Source organism: Carassius auratus, chromosome 32 (genome assembly GCF_003368295.1).
Source record: "Carassius auratus strain Wakin chromosome 32, ASM336829v1, whole genome shotgun sequence".
Lineage (NCBI taxonomy): Eukaryota > Metazoa > Chordata > Actinopteri > Cypriniformes > Cyprinidae > Carassius > Carassius auratus.
In genome coordinates this window covers 10,834,686-10,857,838 of record NC_039274.1, presented here as the reverse complement: position 1 = coordinate 10,857,838, position 23,153 = coordinate 10,834,686, and the positions used below count along the sequence as shown (strand labels likewise).

The following is a 23,153-nucleotide window of genomic DNA, read 5'->3' as shown; positions in this document are numbered from 1 at the left end:
CGTTTTACACCAAAAGTAATTTCTGATTTTTGAAATTAATTATTCTATGCAAATACACCATAAATATAACTATACTATAACTATACTGTACACTATAAATAAAAATCCCCAATTATTATCATTATTTCCAAACAGAGCTAAAAGTGTTCAAAATGACCTGAAAGTCCAGTAATGTAGTGTGTGATCCTCAGTCATTTTGTGAATGCTGACCAGGTTTCTCTGTCTATATATGATGCCTGGTGTGTTTGTTTTTTGAACTCTTAACTGTAAGTGATACCTCATATCATATTGGCTTGTTGTGGAGAGCTGTGTTAAGTTTTTAAGCAATCGGACATTTTGGTGGGTGATCTAAAATGGACAAAAATCCCTTATACTTATAATGATGAGCCATATTTAGGGACCAGAAAATGATAGACTCTTTTGGTTTGAGTCAGTAAGTAATCACCCAGAACACCCTAAAAACCGCACAGCAATGACCTAACAAAACACTTCAGAAAACACCCTTGCATAGTGGTGGTGACTTAAAAAAGACAACTACATCAGAATTTTGTTTTGATGAAGATTCTTGAGAATATGATTCAAGACCTGAATAAATAAAGAAGTACATCTCTCTCGTTTCCTTTCAGGATATTTACGATTGGAGATGGTTCAGACTCCGGCTCACCATCCAGTCCTACTTTAGAGGAGAAAAGGAGACCTGGAAACCTGCTCATCTGGCAGGAGAGAGAGAGAGCCCAACAGCAGAGAGACAGAGCTAGCACGTGAGTGGATGATGAAATTTAATGAACGTTTAGCGTTACACACTGTTAGGCCTTAACCATCAATCCTGTTTGCTAATGCTTGGCAAGCAATAAAGAATCTACAAAAGCACGTTATGGCTTGTGGCTCTGAGGGAAACGGATGTTACCTGCTGTCACCTCACCTGTCTTTACTCCGTCAGTGTCTTAAAGCACAGTTAGAGTCTTGAATCATTGTAAAGCATAGCCAGAAGGAGAACATAAGAGGGGCTCTCCCAGAATGCTTATATTCATAAAAACGAAGTCTTCTGTGCTTTTCTTCTGTATTAGGAGACTATTGACTAATAATGGTTTGACGTCTTACAGTTTGCAGAAAATAACTGTAAAAACAGGAAGTAACTCGGCGTCAACGACAAAGCACGGAGGAACAGGAAGTGTTTCAGGGTAAGAGCGGAGCGAATTGCCTGCATATGTGTTTATCTTCTGCATTTGTATGCGTGGATTCTTTTATTAACATTTTGTTGTGGCAATCTGAGTCTCTTTTAACAGAAAAGGCACAAATCTGAATTTGAGACACTCAAGGGACCAGATTACTTGCTGTGGCTAAATAAATAAATAATAAATAATGAACCATCAAATCAGACACACTGTCTCTTATTTAAAAGGTGCTTGCCTTCATAACACAGGCATGATGTAGTTGTAATATTACAATTTCACTTTGTAGTTGTCAAGGTGGTGAAGTTCTTAAAGCAGTTAACACACTTTTGTAGTTTTGCAGTCAGTCATTGTTGATCTCTGTTTCCATCTAGTGGTGATTCTGATAGCAACTCTCCTCCCAATGGCCTGAAACAGAGATGCGCAGTGAGTACTTTTACTGTTGTGTTGAATCATACATGAGAGTTTAATACTACCTTGAACTTATTTCTCTCTCTCTTCCTGTCAGAGTGTAGATCAGGTTTCTCCATCCTCTCATTCGGGGTCTTTACAGCGCTCCACCAGTCGCACAGGTACCCTCCAAACCTAGATGCTTCTAGTATGCATCATGTTATTAACAAACAGTAAAAATGAAAAATAGCATTTAAGATCTATATTTTTTTTATTTCTCACTTTCAAATTAGACTGCTTTCTGTTGGTCAGTGCTGCAAATCCACATGACCAACTTGAACAATGCTGTGAAAATATAGTTTAATTTACAGGTTATCCTTAGTCACTAAAATAATTATAATTAACATTTAAATAACTGCAACTGAATGTTCTTCATGGATTATTTTACCGAACTGCAGTTTCAGTCATACATTTAGCTTATTTGAATGCTTTTCTTCTTATTTAAAAACAAAAGTAAACCCGTTGAAAGCACTGTGACCACCAGAGAGCAGTGCTGTTTTAAAAGTGCATTAACACTTTTTGACAGGGATCTTATTGTTGTTCTTTGGTGTTTTTGTTGTTTCTGTTGTTGTTGGTAGTAATTTAATATATTTTGTATCTATAAGTCAAGTCTAGTCATTTGACTTTTATTTATATACAGTAGCGCTTTATAAAATAGTAGCTTTATAGTAATAAACAGGAAAATAACTGAATCAATGAGGCAGATTTCATCAAATATGAGACAAATCCAAAGTCTGTTTTAAAGCAATAAGACAATAGTGTAGTCATTCAGCTCAAGTCAGTTCAGTAACTGTGTAAAGCTGATCAATTATGAACCAAGCTCAGTTCAGCTAAAAGCAGCTCTGCTGAAGACAATTATAATATTACTGAATGTTAAGGGTCTATTTAACTCCGCTTAGGAAACATAAACTCCATCAGGTAAAAGAATTAAAAAAAAAAAATCATTCTGAGGAACCAAGCTTAGTCAGGGGACCAAATCTCATCATTCCTAAATTTAGACACAATATATTGATTACATTTCTGTTTTATTAACATCGGTTTTTCTGTGTTCTGCTGGAGCTGTATTGATATGTACCCAGTCTTAATGTAACTTCAGTATTTAATGAATCCTGTTTGTATCATGTTCCAGATGCGTCCTCTGTGAAGCCCTGTTCTCCTCCAGGTTCTGCTCCCAAACCCAACAGCTTCTTATTCCGCACATCCTCACGCTGCAACGTCAAGACAGGTACACACACGCACCTAGAGAAGTGCAACTAGGAATATAGAGCTATTTTCTTGATTTGGACCCTGTCTCTTTCTCTTAGGATCAGGCAACAGTTTGGCGGAGTCTGGCCGCAGTGACTCCAGCGCCACACTCAGATCCCCTCGAGAGGAGAGAACAGACGTCTTGCAACTGCGGAAAGTAAAGAGGCGTCCCGTATTATTCATCTCACCATCTCTAGCCATCCTGACAAACCAATTTTTTGATAGACACTTATTTTTCTAATTCTAATTTTATTTATAGTATTATATATATATATATATATATATATATATATATATATATATATATATATATATATATATATATATATATATATATTAGAACTAAAATGTACAAAAGTGTGGGGTCAGTAAGATTATTATTATTATTATTATTTTTCAAAGCCTTAATTTACCAAGGTGCATTGAATAGATTAAAAGTGACAGAAAGCTTTCATAACGATTATTAAAGTATTTATTATTTCAAGTAAAGGCTGTTTTCTTTTTCATTAAATAGTCCTGAAAAAATGTATGACAGTTTCCACAAAAATATTAAACATGGATGAAAATAGAAGCAATGTTTCTTGAGCACAAATCTGCATATTAGGGTATATTTCACAATATTACTGTTTTGTACTGTTTTTGATCAAATAGCCTAAATGCAGCCTTGGCGAGCAAAGAGACTTCTTTCAAAAACAGTTAAACGAATTTCACAAATCGATCCCAAACTTTTAAACAGTAGTGTAATAATTAATAAATTTTATTAATAGCTACATTTTCAGGTCAATGTGAGTGTCCCATAATACTTTGAATAGTTTTTATTTTATTATAATTATTGTAGTCCAGTATTGTTTAAGGGTCGGACAGGAGTTTAATATTTATGATTTGCCTGATTTTCCTCAACAACATTCAGCTGTTTTATAAGTGATATGTTCTAAATTTGAGTTATGTATCTTCCAAGAAAAATTCCCTCCAGAGATCTGCTTTTTTAGTTTTAAAAGTGTTCTTATATTTTTATTTCTTCACTTTCTCCACGTCTCTCTGCTAGATTCTAGAGTCACGTCTGAAGATCTCTGTGCCTGAGGATCTGGGAGAGGCATTGTCCAATGGCACAATTCTTTGCCAGCTGGCCAATCACGTGCGACCTCGTTCTGTGTCAATCATCCACATCCCCTCTCCGGCAGTGGTGAGCTAATGCTTAGATCTTATTCTCATCATGACCAAAACATAATCTAGTTTATCTATGTCTGGATCTTTCTGGGTAATCCCTATGTGTGAGCCTGGAACACAAAACCATTCTTAAGTCGCTGGGGTTTATTTTTAGCAATAGCCAAAAAAAAGCATTGTATGGGTCAAAATTACAGATTTTTTTTTTAATGTAAAAAATCATTAGGATATTAAGTATCATGTTCCATGAAGATATTTTGTAAATTTCCCACCAAAAAATATATCAAAACTTCATTCTGGATTAGTAATATGCATTTCTAAGAATTCATTTGGACAACTTCAAAGGCAGTTTTCTCAGTATTTAGATTTTTTTGCACCCTCTGACTCCAGATTTTTATAAAAAAAGTTGTATCTCGGTAGTTGTTATTTTGTCCAATCCTAACAAACCATGCATCAATGGAAAGCTTAATTTATTCAGCTCTCAGATGAAGATGTATCAATTTCAATTTTGGAAAATTTACACTTAAGACTGGTTTTGTGGTCCAGGGTCACATTTATCCATATTTTAAAAAGGCTGATCCAGGATCAGCTAGATTACTAGAAGGCAGCATATCCGGTTGGACTGTAACTTTATATTGCCTGAAAGCACTTTTATTCAGAAATTTTTTTAAGCGGAATAATTTTTTATGTATCACCTGAATCTATTTATTTTTTGCCTTAAGTCAAGAAAAAATGGTTTATTAAGTTTCAAATTTTATGGATTATGATGGTTTCCTTGTGTTTGCCATGTAAATAGTCCCAATGCTAATATGGTGTAAAAAAAAAAAAAAAAAAAAATACAATACCAGCAGGCTGTTCTTGAATTGCTTTTTAATGAATGTATTTGCAATCTTTCTGTTCAGCCAAAGCTGAGTGCTGCCAAGTGCCGCCTGAATGTCGAAAACTTCATTGCCGCATGTCGTAGACTGGGAGTCCCCGAGGTAAACAAAAAAAGTCATCTTTTATCGTTTGCGTCTTTTATTATACTCCATATTATTTGTCTCCCTGAGATGTGTTGTCTGTGCTGTTTGTAAATGAGAAAAATCCACTTCGCCCACTGACATGTGACTGCAACAATGTTGAAGCTCTTTTATGTTGTCTTTCAGTTGCTTCAAGCTCGATTTGTTCCTTTTTGTGTGCTCTCTTTGCCATTTGATTTTTTTATCTTGTTTATCATAAAGGGGTATTCACTTCATTACTATATCAAAAACTGCACGCGTGTACATAAACAAAGTGCTGCGCTTCGTTCTGAAACACGCAGTGCATATATTTACTTGCTGGTAAAAAAAAGTTTAACTTAAAGTCATTTTATAGTTAATAGTTATAGTTAATTAACACTATAATACTATTGTAATCTTACAATATGTTTCTTATTTTGTTATTTTTTTATATATATATCGCAATAAAAATAATAGTATTTTATTATCATATAGAAATAGTCAAAACATTGGGAATGTGTTATATATAACTAAAGAAAATAAATAATTTTCCCCCCAAAACCTTTATCCCTAAATGGGTAGTACATTTTTGGGTGAACTATCCCTTTAAATAATGCTGCTTTAATGTTTTTGTCTTTTATTGTCCAAACATCTTTGTTTGTCCCCTCTGCATTGTTCTTCCTGTCCTTTTGTCTGTCTCTCTCTTTCTCAGATGGAGCTGTGTTTAGCGTCTGATATCCTGTGCAGTAAGCTACCTGCGGTGCACCGCTGTGTGACGGCACTCCTGGCAATAGCAGGAGGAGAGGAGGAGGTGAACGAGGACAACATTGGCACCTCTCCCTCTGTCTCTCCTTTTTCCACCGGCTTCCTGCTCTTCTACTCTCTCCTCATGGCTTTGCTCTATCTGTTCTACTGCCACCTCATAGCATAGTGTGAGCCAGTATCAATGTGTAAACGTAATGGATTTCAAAGTCCATCATCTCTGTACTGTGAACACTGTCACTGACATATATATCAGAGCAAATTCCTTACCCATAAGGCCTTTCAGCATAAACATTATCCCTATAGATATCTAAATGGTTTGGAAAATGAGGGTAGTTGTAAGACTTAAGAACTTAATTTTTCTATAAATAGTGAAATATTGAAATGTATTATTATTATTATTATTAATGAGCACCAGAAATGCTCATTAACAGCTCATCAATGGCCACATACCGATGTGGATTTTATTTTCTATATAGACATGGTTTCCACTCATGAAGGGCTTTTCCACCCGATTGCCTTAGCATCACTGGTGATCCCAGGATAGTTTAGACAGCTTCTAGCGGTCTTTGTAAGGGATCTTGTTATCCTGAGAGTTTTAAAGCACTGGCACAAATTCCCCATCACTATTTTTTTTTTCTTGAAGGGCTTTAATATGGCTTGTATTTGCGCTGCACCGGTCCTCATCTAAAGTGCCTGTATGTTCCTTCGGTTCACACAGCAGTGCAAATGAGTTTGTAGCATCTGCTAAACAGTGTGGTGATGGTACTTTTCAGCTTAATTCGGTTTAATTCACATGTTGTTGAAATCTGTCAGGGTCAGGGCTGAGAGGAAGATTTCACTTTCTTTTTCTTGTCTAGCTGACTGTGACCATCAGAGGGCAGTGCTTTTACTAAACTGTTCCTTCAACACTTTTTGACGGTACTAGTATGATTCGAAGCTGTGCTAACTAGTTACTTTTTTTTTGAGAGCATCTTAATATAATTCTTATATACAATGAGTTCAATATTAAGTTATTGTTTGAGTTTATTTATGTTTTTCTAGGTTCTGCAGAAGCTGCAGTCTCACTGAGCACATTATTAGACTAATTAAATCGAAACAGATTAATTGAGTAATACAACTCTGATTAAGCTGCATTTGTTATTTTTGCATTTGTGTTACTGCTCATGGATGCACAATGTAGATATGCAGACATTACCAAATTACAACTTATAAATATATTTTTTTTATTAATGATGAAAACTCGTCCTTTTTGGTCTGCCGTCTCCTGATTCTAAATATTACTGTAATGTGCCATGAGCACCCATCTTCTCCGTATGCTGATGTTGCTTTTGTATTTCGTGCCTACTTAATGTGATTTAGGAGCTTTGCAGACAGTTTACTAATGAGCAGCCTCTCATCTGGAGAGAACGATAGGAGAGAGAATGAGAGAGACTGGAAAATAAGGGTATATCAAGGGATGTGCTATAATTAGTTACTAATGCATCATCCCTCACCCTACAATGTCTTAAACATATTTTAAGGGAGTTTGTAAGTTGATGAAGTTTTATAATATTGAACATTGTTGGCAATGCTAAAGCGAACACTAATTAGCCATTTTATTTCAAATGTCCACTCTGATGGACTTCCTTACAGTTGCTCAAGATACTCCAGCCATATGAATAAAGGACTGTGATGTGCTACATGTTCTACTGCTAATTCTATCGTACATGCACTAGACTCAGTTTAGAGGGCCCTAGATCTACATGAATGTTTCAGTCCAAATGTTACCTAGTGGAAACTGTTGCAACACAAAATGTATTTTGTAATATTTATGAAATACTGTGTATTTAAGAAGTTAATACATTTATATCGATATAAAGATTTCTTTTTTGTCTTTTAAAGAAATTATTAAAAAACTGAAACCCTGATTATTATGTTTTGTCTGCTGCTTTACATGTGCTTTTGTCAAATGTTGATGACTGACTGTTGCTCTCGCTCATGATTAATTCTGCTTTAGTTCGTTGTCTCTCTGCTGAGGTTGAAATCCTCACATCAGCTCGTCTCAGTAGCTAGATATTCTGTGGCCTTCACCAAAAGGTAAGTGTTGATCCATTGTGTGGGTAGTAGTAAAAAGAAAAGTATACACTATGCTACACAGTGGGGTCCAAAATCTAAGATCATATTGAAAACTTGTGGACAAACCAAAATAGAATGATAAAAATGGCAAAAGAAACTTTGCTTTGAAAAATGCTTTTAGAGACATATGGACCCCACTGTGTGTTTGTTTATACTGGAAGATATGTACATGCTATACAGTAGCCTACAGTACTGTTCAAAACTTTGCAGTCGGTAAGATTTCTTTGTTTTTGAAAGAAGGCTCTTGAGCTCACCCAGGGGTCATTTATTTGATCAAAAGCAAGGTGAAAACCATTTCTCCAGTCAGTTGAAAACTGTTGTTCTACTACATACTTTTTTTTTTTTGGAAACTTTGATCTATTTTCTTCAGGATTTTTAAAGCAACACTATGTAAATTTAAGCTCTCTAGTGGTTAATAAACAGAACTGCACGCATCTCGCAGAAGAACATTCTAACCGGAGCAACTTCTCCAAGTTTATGTCTATGGCGATTCACGCAGGTATGTGTTAATCCGCAGCGTTGATGACCCTAACAGGCTACAATAGTCCAAAAATAATAACTTATTATAAATGTCCCGTAGTGATTTGTGATGAGACAAAAAGGCGATTAGATGTATTTATGATACACTCTCTCATTATATACATTTTGAACACAAAAAAAAGTTACATAGTGTTTCTTTCAATTAATAGAAAGTACCAAAGGACAAATTTATTTCATATAAATCTGTAATGTATCACTATTGATGTAGTAACTGTTACTTCTGATCAACTGAAAGCGTCTGCTAAATAAAAGTATTCATTTCTTTAAGAATGGTAGTGTATGCATACAGTACATGATCATATTAAATGTAAATACTGTAAGCTTTTTATATAAAACTGCATGATATAACTTTTCTTTTAGCACAAACAACTTTACAACCCCCAGAACAAATCAAAGTAACACAGTAAATAACTGAGCATGTAAAAGTCACTATTTCTCATCAAACTGTAAACATTCACTCTTCAGGAAGTAAAGAAAGAACACAGCAGCTTTAAGCATTTCTTAATCAACACTTAAAATGTATGAATGCTCTTAAACTTAAAATGCATGAATGAGTTTTTAAATAATTTAAAAAAGTGTTTCTTCCTAGCACACTTGTGTGTTACCATGCAAATAAACTAATATGGACAGTATCAAACACAGATACAGTTAGACTGAAAACATGTGAAGCACTTTATCTGCACACAGCTGTACATTCATCAAGCAATTATTTTGATTACTTCTGAAACCATTAAAAGTGTGTCAAAGCAGGAGAGTGAATACTTATGTGCTCAATTGTTATCTGTTTATTATTTTTTATTAACTGGCCAACTCATTTTTCACTTTGACATTATGAAGTGCTTTGTGTTCATGGGGAGTTAAATGGTGTCTTTTTTCTTTTAATTATGGAACAATTAAAAATGTCTCTGCCATTAAAGAAACACATAATTAAAGGAGAATGAGGAGAATTCTGAAATTAGAACCGATTTTCTTTAATGAATTGATGAATTTGTGGACTACAAACTTTTTGTTTATAATACTCTTCTGAGTCAGTCACACACGTTTCTTCATAGCATTTCAGTAGGCTATAATTTTTCGGAGCACATGATATATAAATCATAATTGAGTTCTACACAATATACACTTCCAAATAAATAATTTCAGTAATTGATGCCCCTAACAATAAAGAAATTCATCATTGACAGTTGCCATTTGGCTGCATTCATATTTTGTGTTTACTGTATGAACTTGAGAATATGTGAGCATACACAGCTATTTAAATTAACAGAGAAACAGCAAAAACCCAGATGTTGAATAAATGTGTTTAATAGGGCAATAGAAAAATCAACCTCAAATCATGTGTCTTCACATTAAAATCATTATTGTCTTTATGGCACAATAGTGGGTTAAAAACACGACTGTAATACTGTGGCGCTGTTATGGTGTTAAAGCAATGAGCTTACAGCAAAATCTCATATATACTACATGTTTGATATACAGCCTGAATATGGCAATAAGAGCTTTTTATCAAATGCAACATACTTAATGTCTACTGTTGGGGTTGACTGAACTTAATAATTGGAATGCATGATGAATTTTCAAGATGGTAGCTGGCTTGTTATGCTACACTCACTGTAATTCATCCTGCATGGGATGAAACAGCCTCCCATCTGTGAAATGCTATAACTGCATGTCTTAAACGCCGCTGCTGTGCAATATAGCTGGCAATTCAAAGAAATGGTGTTGAGAGTGTGTTGTGCTGCATGCTTTGCCTCCTGTGTCACGTGTTTCAGTGTCCCAAGTGCCTCTTTGTTGCCACTTTTTGTATTTGATCTTGTCTGCACCTGAGGAGGATCCTTGCAATTTTTTAGGTCCTTCAGATGACAGATAGGAGTTGCATGCCTCAACCATAGGTGCATGGAAAGTTTTTCATACCCAGAGTGCACGTCACCTTTCAGAATCTGCTCTTAGAAGCATATGTTTGCATAGTTTAGGGCCTACAATGCAAGAGACAATGTTCCTGGAGCTGTCTGATTGTGCCAAGATGTTCTATTGTTTATTTTATGAACTTTTTTGTGTAAACAAATTAAAATTTGGTATTCTTTTTTCATCATCAAATCCCACCAGGACACACTGTGTCCGGCGCAGCTGATTCTGGAGGAAGAAGGGCTCACGCGCATCGCTCAGACAGTTCAGGCACTTTTGGAGCTGCCTACGTCCCGTCGCTCATCCCGTCAAGACCCCCCAGGGCTTCAACTTCAATCCACAACTCAAAATCAAGATGCTGCCTCGTATTGATCAAGTGAATATTCCCAGCAGATTTCAGATTTCACAAGGTGTTTTTTTTTTTGGTCTGTTTTTTTTTTATGTTAGAATCAAATTTTTGATCAGGAGCCATCATGTAATAATACCAGCTTAAATGATTTGGCATGTTGCCTGTTACAATGCATGTACAGAGAATTTTATGTAATTTACAAGAGCCAGTTCATTGTGCCTATTGAAACAGATGAAGCACAATAAAGCAAATTTAACTTAAAACTGCTTGTCTGTTGCATATTTATGCAGAATATATGATGCAAGACGTTACCAAAATGAGCCTCGTTACTGAGGTAGTTGGCCATTCTTGTGTAATCATTTTGTTGGTGCTCCCTCATAATTGAAAATTAATTACGTTTGTAATCTCAGCTTTATTACAATGCAAATTGAATTGGTTTTTCACAGGTAATTACTCTAGCGGAGCAGCAAAGGTGGCAGTAATCCTGTGATAAGCGAACAACCGCTCTTGGGCTCAGATTGTGACATTTCGTGCAGATTTGGAGGGTTGCACAAACAACGACACGCCACGACACTTATTTAGCAATAGCTGTGTGTGAAATTATCTATTCAATTTGCTTTGAATTGAAAAGTAGTTTATTAAGAGTGTAGTTAAAACCCTTTTAACCTATATTTGTTTAATCTTAAACCAGTGACTTGAATAAAAATGTGAGAAAATGAATCTCCACCTTCACCTAAAGTGAGTTGATTATCCAGCTTGTTATGTTAAACAAAGACTACAAACTGAAATAGCTTCGAGTGATTCCGCAGCTCAGTCCACAGGGCTTCAGTGGGAAGCGGTCTGGATTCTGACGTGAATCTAAAACAATGAATTTCCTCTGTTTGAGTCAAGTTTTGTGTAACTACCATGTTTCATGACTCATTCAGTCTCTTTTATGTTTCTGGAACACAAATTCTGTTGAATTTCTTGGTATATTGATTGGTCTCTCAGTTACGGTTACACCATACAGGCATTGAAACTGACTAATTTGGCTGCTTCTGTCAAGTGATACATGAATATAGTCCAAAATAACATATACATTTTTAGATGTCAAGCTTTGACATCAACAACAAACATATAGACTTTCTCGTCTCCTTTTGGTATCCTAATTGTGCACAATTATATATTTAGGTGCATTGCATGCAGCCTTGTTTTTCCCTGGTATCCTCAACCCTGTCAGACCTGTAGCCAACATTATGCCCATCGTGAGCTATCTTCAAGAGACTATGAGTAAGAGCTTTAATACCATTACCAACCAAAATAAATTATTCAATTCCTCTTTTGCCCCCCCCCCCCCACGTTTTTTATTTATTTATTTTTGAAGGTCATTCTCTGTAAAGACATACCTAAAGTCTAAAAAAAGGCAATGAACGTTTCTACTGCTGTTGCTCAGAAAAAGAAGAAAAAAATGTAATGTAACCTGCTGTTTATTGGTATTCTTTTTGTAATGAATAGAGAAGGTAGACTTTTTTTTACTATGTAGTACTGTAAATAATATGCTCTTTAATAGCTTTCAGCTAAAATTAAATAGCTAAAAAAGACAAGTTAACAAAAAAAAAAAATTAAGCCGCTGTTTAGTCTGATTGGTAACGTGCTCCAAAATGTTTTTTTTTTTATAATGTCTTTTGATAATGTGTACTGTATCATGCCGAATGGACGCACCAATGCTGTTATTTGGTTTCTTGAAAGGTAAGGCATTTTAATAAATACTGGGTACAATGGGACTAAAATCTTTACGATCAGAGGTAATAAACACTATTAATTAACAAACATTATTTATTACAGATATGCTGAAAAAATCCTTGATTGTTTGTCAGTTTTGTTGAATGTGATTGATATGTGGATTACAACTCTTGGAACATCTCAGCTTCCAGGTGTCCATTTTCTGAAAGAGGAATAAAAAGTCCTTGTGAAACACTTAGTTGAGAGGTTCTGAAATGCCTGAGATAATTATATGAACAGACAACTGGTACACCATTTGCTGAAGCAGCTATTTTGAACAAGTATGTACTTATATCCACTCAAAAAAATAGCTTTCAGATATGAAAAATGTTTGCATATGAGAATTTAGCAAACTACATCTGCACTGTATCCGAAGAGTCTGAAGTATGGTGTTAAAGACTCCAGTCTCCCAGCAGACTGGAAGAGGAGTCTTAGTAAGTGCCTTTTCTGTGACACTCAGGGAGGGGAGATGAATCTGAGAAGTGATGTATCTGAGCTGCTATCCAAAGGATTAAAGGTCTGATTCAGAAGTTGGGTGAGAAAACAGCAGCTATTGAGATCAGTTCAATTCTGCCACTCAGGAGCTTTTGAGTGAGAGATTTTACGTTGCTAAAATGGCAAACTGTCACTTATGCTCCGCTTCGGCTTTCAAAAGCTGACAAATTCACATGTGGCACCAAAGCAATAGCAGTAACAATTGGAATTGTTGGAAATTCCACAATCTATGCCACTGGATATAATGTAGCTGTGAATGAAAGGCTCTATAGTCATCACATGCTGTTTTACATTCAGTCTCAAATGGAGCTCTGCTGAGTCCAAAAGTTGTTCAGTGGTAGACATACCAAATTGATTACAGGCGGCCTGCATCAATTATTAATGTAAGCACTTTCTTCAAAGTGCATCTTTAATATCGAGCGCAATACTCCTAGACTCACCTGACCAACATCAGCTCAGACTCGGCTCACTTTCAGTCATGTTTACAGACGTGCCCCTGATGATGTTGTAATGGGAGGTTTGTGCATGCAATATTTAAACATACATTTTAGCACAGCTTTGTTGCCTCAATACTGTTGATTAAAATTAAGGGCCCGGTTTTCTGGCCTCTGAGGAAATACTGCTGTAAAATGTCTTTTGTTTGAATATTGCTGTTGTTTGAATATTGCTGCCACTTATTCTAGGTTCTTATTTGTTCTACATTCTTGAATTATGTTCTGTTCCAATGAATTGAATGCTGCTGCATTACATTACGTTTCAATTATGCTGCCCTTGTCTTATGAAGTTAACCCTCTGGTATGAAGGTAAATCAGTAGCTAAACTTGAGAGGTTGTTGATCTGAATGTGAGAACTTGTCATATTAATATTTGTATTTGTAAGTTAAAATCTACACTCACAGCTCTTAAGTGAAAAGCTGAATCTTTCAATTTGCACACAGAGACAATAATCAAAACGTTCATGTTTTGAATTTGAAGTTGCGCATTAATAGTTACAAAAGTGTAAAATGACATCCACACACACACACAAATACAAAAATGACAGACACAAATGTTTACGACATATTTGCTTTTGCACTTTACTTCAATTTCGCTGCACAATGTCAAGTCAGCACTTACAACCTCTCAGATCTGGCAGTACAAGTTCAAATCCTAGCACTTTGACTTTTGCTACTCCTTTTGTAGTACTCCTGTTTCAAAACTCACTTTTGCACTTGTATATGCAATTGTGGGAGAGCAGAGTCAGGGATGGGGCATTGGTGCAAATGAAAACATTTTATTGGTCGATGCCCGACCAATGAACAACGCCAACCATTGCAACTTTCCAAGAAATAAATTTGTGTTTTATGCATATGTAATAGTTATTTGTAAACACTGCAAACAATTTTCACTGATTATCCTTAACTTTTACAGGATTTTAAGACACTGCATTCATCTTGTCATTCAGGTATTATCTGGTAAACAAATAATGCAACATCTTTCATATGTATATCCTTTAGCATATTGCAGCGTAATATTCCTGTACCAGAGCCGCTGAAATACAGATGACATGCTTTGATCTCACCGCTATGCAGTCACCTGGTTCATGGAGTTATCAATATTTCCAAACAGTATTTTACTACAATGGGTGTTTTGATCTTTGTCAGTGTGTACAAATTAAAAGATTAAACCTTTCACATCAGAGCTGTGAGTATAAATTTCAATTTCCAAATGCAAATGTTAATATGACAAGTTCTCACATTCAGATCCAGAAGCTCCCGAGTTTTGCTACTGTTTTACCTTCATACTATGAAGGTAATCCAAAGCTTCTTGAGGTGAATTCTGTCTTATTTGTCACAGTGAATCTTTTTCTGAGTTTAATTCCGTTTATTATTCCTCTCCGTGCGAAGCGTACAGTAACATTGAAAAATCTAAACAAACAAAAAATTTAGGTGCAGTCTCACTGCTTTGTTTGCTGTATGGGCGTTTATAACGTGTATAAAATTAATTATGTGTATAAAAATGAAAGTAGACCCTTTACAGATTCGATTGATGTATTGCTCTTATCTGTACGATCAAAACTAAAAGTGTAATTTAAAGAACAGACGTGGCCTCCAGTGCTACTGACTCACCAATGAGCTAGCCACATTATCATAAACACATTTTAAAGCATATGGCTCTATGAAAGACATTGTAATCTCTCAAAGTAGCTTATTTAATAGGATCCTGCTTTTCTTGTCTATCACTTTGTGGGATCAAGTCAAGTAGAATCAAGTTTAGTACTGTTTATCAGAGAGAGACTTATCATAGGTGCATTACTTTAGTTAACATTATCTGAGAAATACTACTAAAGCATTTATTAATCCTAGTTAATGTCAATTTTAACCATTACTAATTCATTTGATACATTATTAAAATCAAAAGTTGTATCTGTTACTATTTATTATTTAATGGACCTGAGTTAACTAATGATAACAAACACTAAATAATAAAATAATAAGGAATAATCAAGAATAAATAAATATGATATAAAATATAAAAATATATAAATAAAAATACTGATGCAAATATATTGCTCAACATATTGCTAATGCATTAATTAATTGAACCAAATTGTAAAGATAATAATACAATTATTTCCATGATAAAAAAGACAAAGAATTATAGAAATTATAGCTGTCCTTTAGCCTGCATTTCTAAGGAAAAAACATCTTACTATTTATACATAAGAACACCTGATATTAATCTAACCCTAATCTAACCTTTTTAATTTAATATCTATTTATTTATGTATTATAGTTTAAGTTTGGGTTCTGTTAAAAGTATTTTATTTTGCTGTTTATTTATTTATTTTTAACTAGAAAATATAATAACAAATTAAGTTTTAACCATTTTACTGTATTATGAAACTTATTCATTGAAAGTGTCATAGAATGTAAATGTCTTTGGATTTTTATATTTGTGACATAACATTAAATCACACTGACTGCAGAAGCATTTTTTGTGTCCTCTTTTATGGAAGAGTGAATAGGTGCGGATATTAAGAGCTGGGGGGTGATTCAGTCTACTACACGGCTTGATTTCCCCTCCTGACTTAACAGCTCCTTTAACTTTTCCTACATAAATAATCACACACCATCTCTCATAAACATGAGAGAGATGGACTCAGGGCATGTAGGAAAGTGAGAAACTACATTTAATTAAAGCCTATACAATGCAATGCACACGAGCACAGCGTGAAAAGTGCCTGCTCAGCAGACTGAATATGGCCTCGACACTGTGCAGGATTCATTTCAAGTAAAACAAAAATTGAAGCGGAAAGGCTGCTTGTCAGTTTAGAGCAATGACGGTTTCTGCTGACAGCTGAGTTTCAGTTCCTCCCTGCTTTTAAATGTACCAGCCGCAGCTGTCAGTGGAGCTTTATCGGTCCATATGAGAAGGGTGAGGCAGGTCTCACTGTGTGTAATGAGCTGCAAATCAAACAGAAATCTCTCTAGGGTTTGACAATCAGTTGCAGAGAGCCATCGTTTCATACAGGTGGTAGAAATTTGAACAAAATCTTAAGCTCCTGTGCAGAGACACATTTATGGACTAATTCTAGATTAAATTAGTCTTTAATGACTAATCACTTTTCAAAGTAGTACTTTATTTTCCATAGTGGTCTTGGTCAGGAAACCATTTTTTTTTAATATTCTTATTCCTATTTAAAGGCATCATTTGCAATCCAAAATACCATTACCATTTAGATATACTTAGGTATGTTTAGATAGCTTGTTTGTCATTGTTTTTGCATTGGTTTCACACAGAAATTACACAACTCATACATTTTTTTTTTATTATTATTCTCATGTAGAACTCTCTGTTCTCTGCAAATCTCGGTTGATTTTGACCTGATATAAAGAATTTGACCTGATGTAAATTGAGGACGACCAAACAACATGTTCAAACAACGTATTTTATGTATCAAACACAAAATCACATACAGCACAGTACAACAAATTAAACAAGGCGTTAAAAAAAAATCTTTGGCACTTGTCAAATAGATGACAGTCAAACAAAAATTGTAAACAAGACAGAGGCATGACATCAAAACAGAACAACAAATAAGTACCAAAAAATTGCAAGGTGATAAAAATGTAAACAAGACAGAGGCATGACATTAAAACACAACAACAAATAACTACAAAAAAATTGCAATGTGGCAATGTGATGGTCTATCCAAAACTTTCTCAGTCTGCATGTTTTCATGCAGGACCGCGTCATCTCTGCTGTGCACGACTGTATTTGAAAGCCGGTTTGTAAGGCCTCATCCACGGCCCTAGCACCATGCTCTTCCATCCCTTGTGAGACAGCTCATTATAGTACCAGTCACCAAGGGTGCTTATTTAGTGCAAATAGGCTGGCTGAAGTCTTTAAAAATTAATCCTGCAAGCATCATTTTCGGAAAGTGGAAGGTATTATGAGTGGTTTGGGTCCTGAAACAGGTCTGAAAAAAGAAAAAAACATTGGTTAGATATACACTAGAACTTTAAGTTGTATGCTGTACTGTCAATCACACCGATATACACTGCAAGCAGAAAGAAATATCAGAAATTCATCTTACTTTCTGGTCATATAATAACAACCTTGTGTTCCTCTTTAAGTGTGTGAGCTTCATATTTTCCCTATATGCCTATTATATGAGCCTTTAGAGCCTGAATATAAAAATATAAACACTTTTTAAAAGCTTTTCTTCTATAAAGGTTCAATAAAGTGTGTGCTTATCTCAGTTTACCTCATATTAACCCACAAGCTCTTTACACTGTTAAATGAATGCTTTCCAAGGTTGACCATCATTTCAAACCAACCACTTACGCCTTTCTTTTTGTGGAAAACCATGATATAAACATGATACACGGCTGAGTCTGTCAAAATGAAATGCAGTTTTCAGCAGATACACTCGAATCCTCAGAGTCTCCATGTAATGTATTAAAAATGAATTTCTATTTTTATCACAACATAGTACTAAGCTGCCGCCGTCACTGGGAAGCCACGAACAGATTTATCTTCACAAGCTGAAACTCTGTGTGATTCGGTTGTTCTTAGATTGGAGCACGCAGTGCTGGAGACAAACAGAAAAGAGGCCTGGATATAGCTGCAGTTATTTCAGAAAATAAGTGCTAGACCGCCGCTTTTGAGAACTGATAGCGGACTAGAAGTGATGTGAAGACTCGAGGAGAGAAAAGAAGATTTAAACTTGCAAATCTAACTTCTTACAAGATTCCACTGGGGCATGTGTGTTTTCCCTATACTACTGTATATACATGAGTAAAACCCCGTTCAAATGTTTGATGTGTTGTAAAAATTCAGTCCTATATTTACTGCACTCAAGAACAGGTAGAGTTGAAAAGAATCCCATAAAATATCCTAACCACACACCTCACCACCACACTTTTCGGCACACTTATTTGTATTTAACATTGCCTCTGATCCGTTTGGCCTGGCAAAGAAAAACAAAGTGTTGAATAATTAGAGCAGACAGACTCTCACTCATTAGGTCTGTCTTTCTTACTGGAGAGTAACTGTTCATTTAACTGTTACAATTAGTATGCTAATTAGCTAATGGCATCACAATTTACATATTTTGGTGAGAGTAAGTCACAAATGGTGAGTGGAAAAAACAGATGAGACAAGACAAATAAGTCTGCAGTAACTCTCAGAAAAATTATTATATTCTGTACACGTTGTCATCAACCTTAGCTCCATGGAACAGGAAGTCAGCGATTTTGGATTTTGTGAAATGGGAAAAGTGTGTGAGCTCCATATTCTCCCAATATTCATATTAAATGAGCCATCTAAAGGTTCTTATTTAAAGAAATATATATAGAGAGATTTATGACTATTATTATTATTTCATGTCAGGCTTTGCAGGGTTAAAATTGTTGTAAAAACAGGAATGGAAGAGTGTGCTTATCTCAGTTTACCTCATATTTCTCTTAACTCACAGACTGGTGAGTGAAATCAGAGAATTTATTAGCCATTGGCAAATATTTCTCCTTCAACTTAAAGACTTTACACTGTTAAATTAATGCTTTTCCAAGACCATAATTTCAAACAAACCGGTTATGCCTTTCTTTTTGTAAAAAACCATGATATAAACATGATACCCTGCATATACACTCGAATCCTCAGAGTCTCACTGAACTTCTAAATACTCCTTCTAGAGGATTTGTGTGAATGTCACCAAATTTGGTCAACATGAGGCCAAAGACAATAGGCATGTTTACATGCTCTAATTACTGGAGCTACAGTACCATCAGTTTGTAAATTTTTTTTAAATGCAATTGCATAAGCAAGTAAATAACCAGTCTCCTCCATTGACCAGTTTGTAAGATGTAAACAAACATATGTTAAAAGTAAAAAAATATAAAAGGGGTCTGGTAAACATGAAGCATGTCGGTATTTTTGAATGCGCTTAGTTTTTTCTTATTGTTCATAATAGCCAGATCTACTCCACACAATTTCATTGTGGATTGACTGATGTGTTTCCATGAAGGCTCAATAAATAACAGATTATTTGGGTGCATGTAAACGTAGCTACTCGGAATGCTAAATTGTGAACAGATTCTGGATCTCTCAAAAGGGCTTGCCATGGTAAGGGATTAAAAAAGACAAAAAAGGAAACAGAAAGAGCCTAATACAGGTATCTTCTACATGCATTATCTGATTTGGATCAAATTGGTGATGCCAACTGGCAGCAGGGTGTGTTACACATGCAAAAGACTTCAAAGTAGTCCACTTTAAATGATGTTGCCGATGTCAATTGATTTTTAAAGTAAAGTCACAAGTGACCCATCATCGCTGTCTGCAGCTGTACTTTACTTTTAAGCTGTTTACTCACCGGAATGCCTTTAAAGCTGGAACAGCAGTCACCTTTCCCATAGTCTTGGGTCCGACTGAAGCGGGCATCATCACCATGAGCCCTCCACCAGAGGGTTTGGGCTGTGCTCCACGAGCAGGGCTGCGAGGAAGGGGCCTCTGGGGGGGTGTGGATGGGGGACGTGGTTGTTGTTCTGATACCTTCTGTATGAGGACAGGAAGAAGACGTGAATAAGTATGTAGAGGCAACCCTCTACATTGCGGGTAAATCACTCACATATGTGACCAACTAACTAAATGATGTCTAATATTGAACTGCTGGTTTCGTCTGGTCAGAGGAGAACTGGCCCCCCAACTGAGCATGAGTTCTCCCAAGGTTTTTTTCTCCATTCTGTCACCGATGGAGTTTCGGTTCCTTGCCGCCGTCACGTCTGGCTTGCTTAGTTGGGGTCACTTCGTCTACAGCGATATCGTTGACTTGATTGCAAATAAATGCACAGACACAATTTAAGCTATTTAGTACAGATATATGTTCACACACCGAACACTTTGACTGAGCGCTTCAGAGTTTCTCTCTCTGTCAAGCGATCTGTGCCATTTTATTTTTTAGTTTATCTGAATAGTTGTGCAACGCAACTGTATTTGACATACCATAAACTCTAGTGTGAATGCGCACAACTCATTGTTTCTTTGTCTCACACACACGCAGAGAGAGAGAGAAAGAAAGATAGAATTGATGCGCTACATGTAAACGATATTGTTTGTTGTATCTCCCTGTCAAAATAATGCCATTCCTTTGGTTTCACTATTTCCAAGCCATATTCACTAGCATTCACTATTTCTAATGCGCAAACTGCAATCTCATTTGCTGGTGCTCATCTATTATCGTTCCTGTTTTGATTTCAGCAAATCAGTTCAAGCGAACGCACACACCCTGATTAATATTCATGAATGCAGCAGCTCATTAAACGTTAGTAATCCCTGTGCGTTTTATAGTTCTTATTAGTAGAATTCATATCAATATTATCTTATCAGTATTTTTGTTAGTTTTTTTTCCAATTCTTTTTTTACAGAAACACTGAACGACCAAAAAAGCACCACCACAAGTCTGGTTAAAATGTTCAGTTAAACTGACTAATATGCATTCATATGCATCAAGCTTATTTCTTATTAAGTTCTAAGTTTTATTATTAAATAATACTTGATTATTATAATTCTTGACTGACTGACACTGATGTTAAGAGTGTACTTTCAGATATTAGGGTTAGGGTTATGGCAAGTAAACTAAAAAATGTCCTAGTCAACTAGCGATACAATTGCCCAGGTGTCCGTAGAGGGTTGTGAGGTGTGCTTTCTTCAGGATTTCTGACAGTGTTTTCATAGATTGTTTCAAGCAGCATTTCACTTGATGAGACTTTGACCTGTTTTGACTCCCACAGTGATTTTGATTAAACCAAAAGAATATGAGTACACTGAATTCTCACCAATGGTGAGCGTGAAGGGTTGAGGGGTAGAGGCTTCTTGGGAGGACTGATTTTCTGGGGTGATGCTACAGATTTGGGTGTTCTGGGTGAGTTGGGTGGCTTGCTGATAGGCGGAGGAGGTCGAGGTCCTTTGATGTTGCTCAGGGATGGTGATGGAGCCGGCCGGAGAGGACGGACAATATTAACTGGCTGAGGACTGTTGGAGGCCAGGTTTGGCCTCAGAGGAAGCACCTCCTTGCTGGTGTGAGGTAGCTTAAGAGGAAAAAAAGCAAAGTGATGAGATATTGGTGATGCTACAACGTGATCTGAAAATGTAAATACATATATTCAGTCAAATTAAATACATACTAAACAAACCCCATCATAAATTTCTAAATGAAAACAAAAAAATGCACTTCAAAGGACTAACGTCTTGACAGAGGAGAATGGGGTCATAAAACAAATGAAAAAATCCTATTAGTCTGTTATCTGTTTTGGACCACTAACATGTGTCTACTGAAAATATAGCTTTGCCATCACAGAAATAAATTACATTTTAAAAACTGTATTTACTTTTTAAAATGTATTTATTTTGAATTATATTATTATTTCACAGTGCGTTTACTATTTTTACTGTATTTTTGATCAATTAAATGTAGCTTTCATGAACAAAAGAGACTTAAAAACATTAAAATATCTTGTCAACTCCAACAATATTTAGAGTATAATGTAACGTAAAGTTTGTATAATTCTTATTAAAGATTATATTTAAAAGCATTCCCTCCTCTGTGACTAAAGGGTCTATACCTTAAGATTAACACTTTTGTTGGAGGGTCCCACCACCTTCAGATGGAAAGGAGGGTTTATGTGTCCATTCTTCCCCTTTTCAACGGAGCCCTCATTTCTGGAAACGTATGAAAACATATTTAAATAATATAGTGAATAGAATAGAAGTTAAATTACCTACCATTGTTTATTTTGTCAGTTTGTTAAAGCCCAAGATTGACAATCATTCAGCATGTACAATTATAGTCCCATAATTGTCTAAGCAAGTTGTTCAAAATAACTGAATAATGAAAATTTTTTGAGCATGCATATATGTTCTTTCAGACTCATTATAGACTGAATTATTTATTGTATTTGACATAATATACCAAAAGGACAAAGTTAACTTGATTTACTATGTATGTTTGAAAAAAAAAAAAATCTGAAATTTATTATTTGCATTGGTATTCAGACGTCAGGTGTGCATGCTGTGTGTCAGTAAAGACAGCAGGAGGTCTTCTTGGGTGTGATTTGCACACCTGGATTTTTTCGTCCTTGCAGATCCCTTCAAACTCTAGACTTGACTAGTTTGTCCACAGTATTTCTATGGGGTCATTTTAGATGGAACACTCAAGGACATTATTTGTCCCAAAGCCAATCCAGAATCATCTTGGCTTTGTGCTCCAGGTCATTCTGAAACTGAATGAAGAATCTTTTCTCTTGACGGAGGTTGTGTGCTGATTTTCTTCAAGCATCACTCTATATTTGGCTCTATTCAACCTCCATCATGTTGCCTGCCAATCCTAAAGCCTGTTGCTGAGAATAACCCCCTCAGCATCATGGTTCACTGCAGCTGCGCTTAGCTCATGATAGTAGGCAAATACACTTGGCATGCTTTGTGCTGTCACACATTATTTATTTCTTACAAGAAAATCTTTATCAGAAGCAAATATTTTATATATAAAATATTGTGTATTTTTTTTTGTTTAACATCACGCACAAATATTATTTTCTAAATTTAGATAAGATGTTAGCCAGTATAAGTTTTTAAAAAATGCTTTCTAAATTGCTAATATTCAGTACGCTATCATCTTTATATTCGTTACTCAGTTTTGAAGTATGAGCTCTCCTTTTTTGGCTTTTATACTACACAG

At 35.5% G+C, this 23,153-nt stretch overlaps 2 protein-coding genes across 3 annotated transcripts in view; one reads left to right on the top strand and one right to left on the bottom strand.

The window, feature by feature from the left end:
- LOC113051597 (leucine-rich repeat and calponin homology domain-containing protein 4-like) overlaps window positions 1-10,940 on the top strand; it is a 35,896-nt gene extending 24,956 nt beyond the window's left edge. The window contains exons 10-18 of one of the 2 annotated variants that reach the window (XM_026215490.1): window positions 627-761; window positions 1,104-1,181; window positions 1,547-1,598; window positions 1,681-1,744; window positions 2,752-2,847; window positions 2,927-3,024; window positions 3,913-4,050; window positions 4,934-5,011; window positions 10,535-10,940. In XM_026215490.1, coding sequence (XP_026071275.1) covers window positions 627-761; window positions 1,104-1,181; window positions 1,547-1,598; window positions 1,681-1,744; window positions 2,752-2,847; window positions 2,927-3,024; window positions 3,913-4,050; window positions 4,934-5,011; window positions 10,535-10,705 — 910 coding nt within the window. In that variant the 3' untranslated portion in view covers window positions 10,706-10,940. Of the gene's footprint in view, window positions 1-626; window positions 762-1,103; window positions 1,182-1,546; window positions 1,599-1,680; window positions 1,745-2,751; window positions 2,848-2,926; window positions 3,025-3,912; window positions 4,051-4,933; window positions 5,012-5,720; window positions 9,774-10,534 lie in introns of those variants that run through there. The other variant, XM_026215489.1, reaches the window with a different exon arrangement.
- A 5,914-nt stretch (window positions 10,941-16,854) lies between these two features.
- LOC113051594 (disintegrin and metalloproteinase domain-containing protein 33-like) overlaps window positions 16,855-23,153 on the bottom strand; it is a 94,166-nt gene continuing 87,867 nt past the window's right edge. The window contains exons 20-23 of the mRNA XM_026215486.1: window positions 22,042-22,138; window positions 21,256-21,507; window positions 19,794-19,975; window positions 16,855-17,399 (exon numbers count right to left, since the gene is read on the bottom strand). Of these exons, the coding sequence (XP_026071271.1) occupies window positions 17,348-17,399; window positions 19,794-19,975; window positions 21,256-21,507; window positions 22,042-22,138 (583 nt within the window). The 3' untranslated portion in view covers window positions 16,855-17,347. The remainder of the gene's footprint in view (window positions 17,400-19,793; window positions 19,976-21,255; window positions 21,508-22,041; window positions 22,139-23,153) is intronic.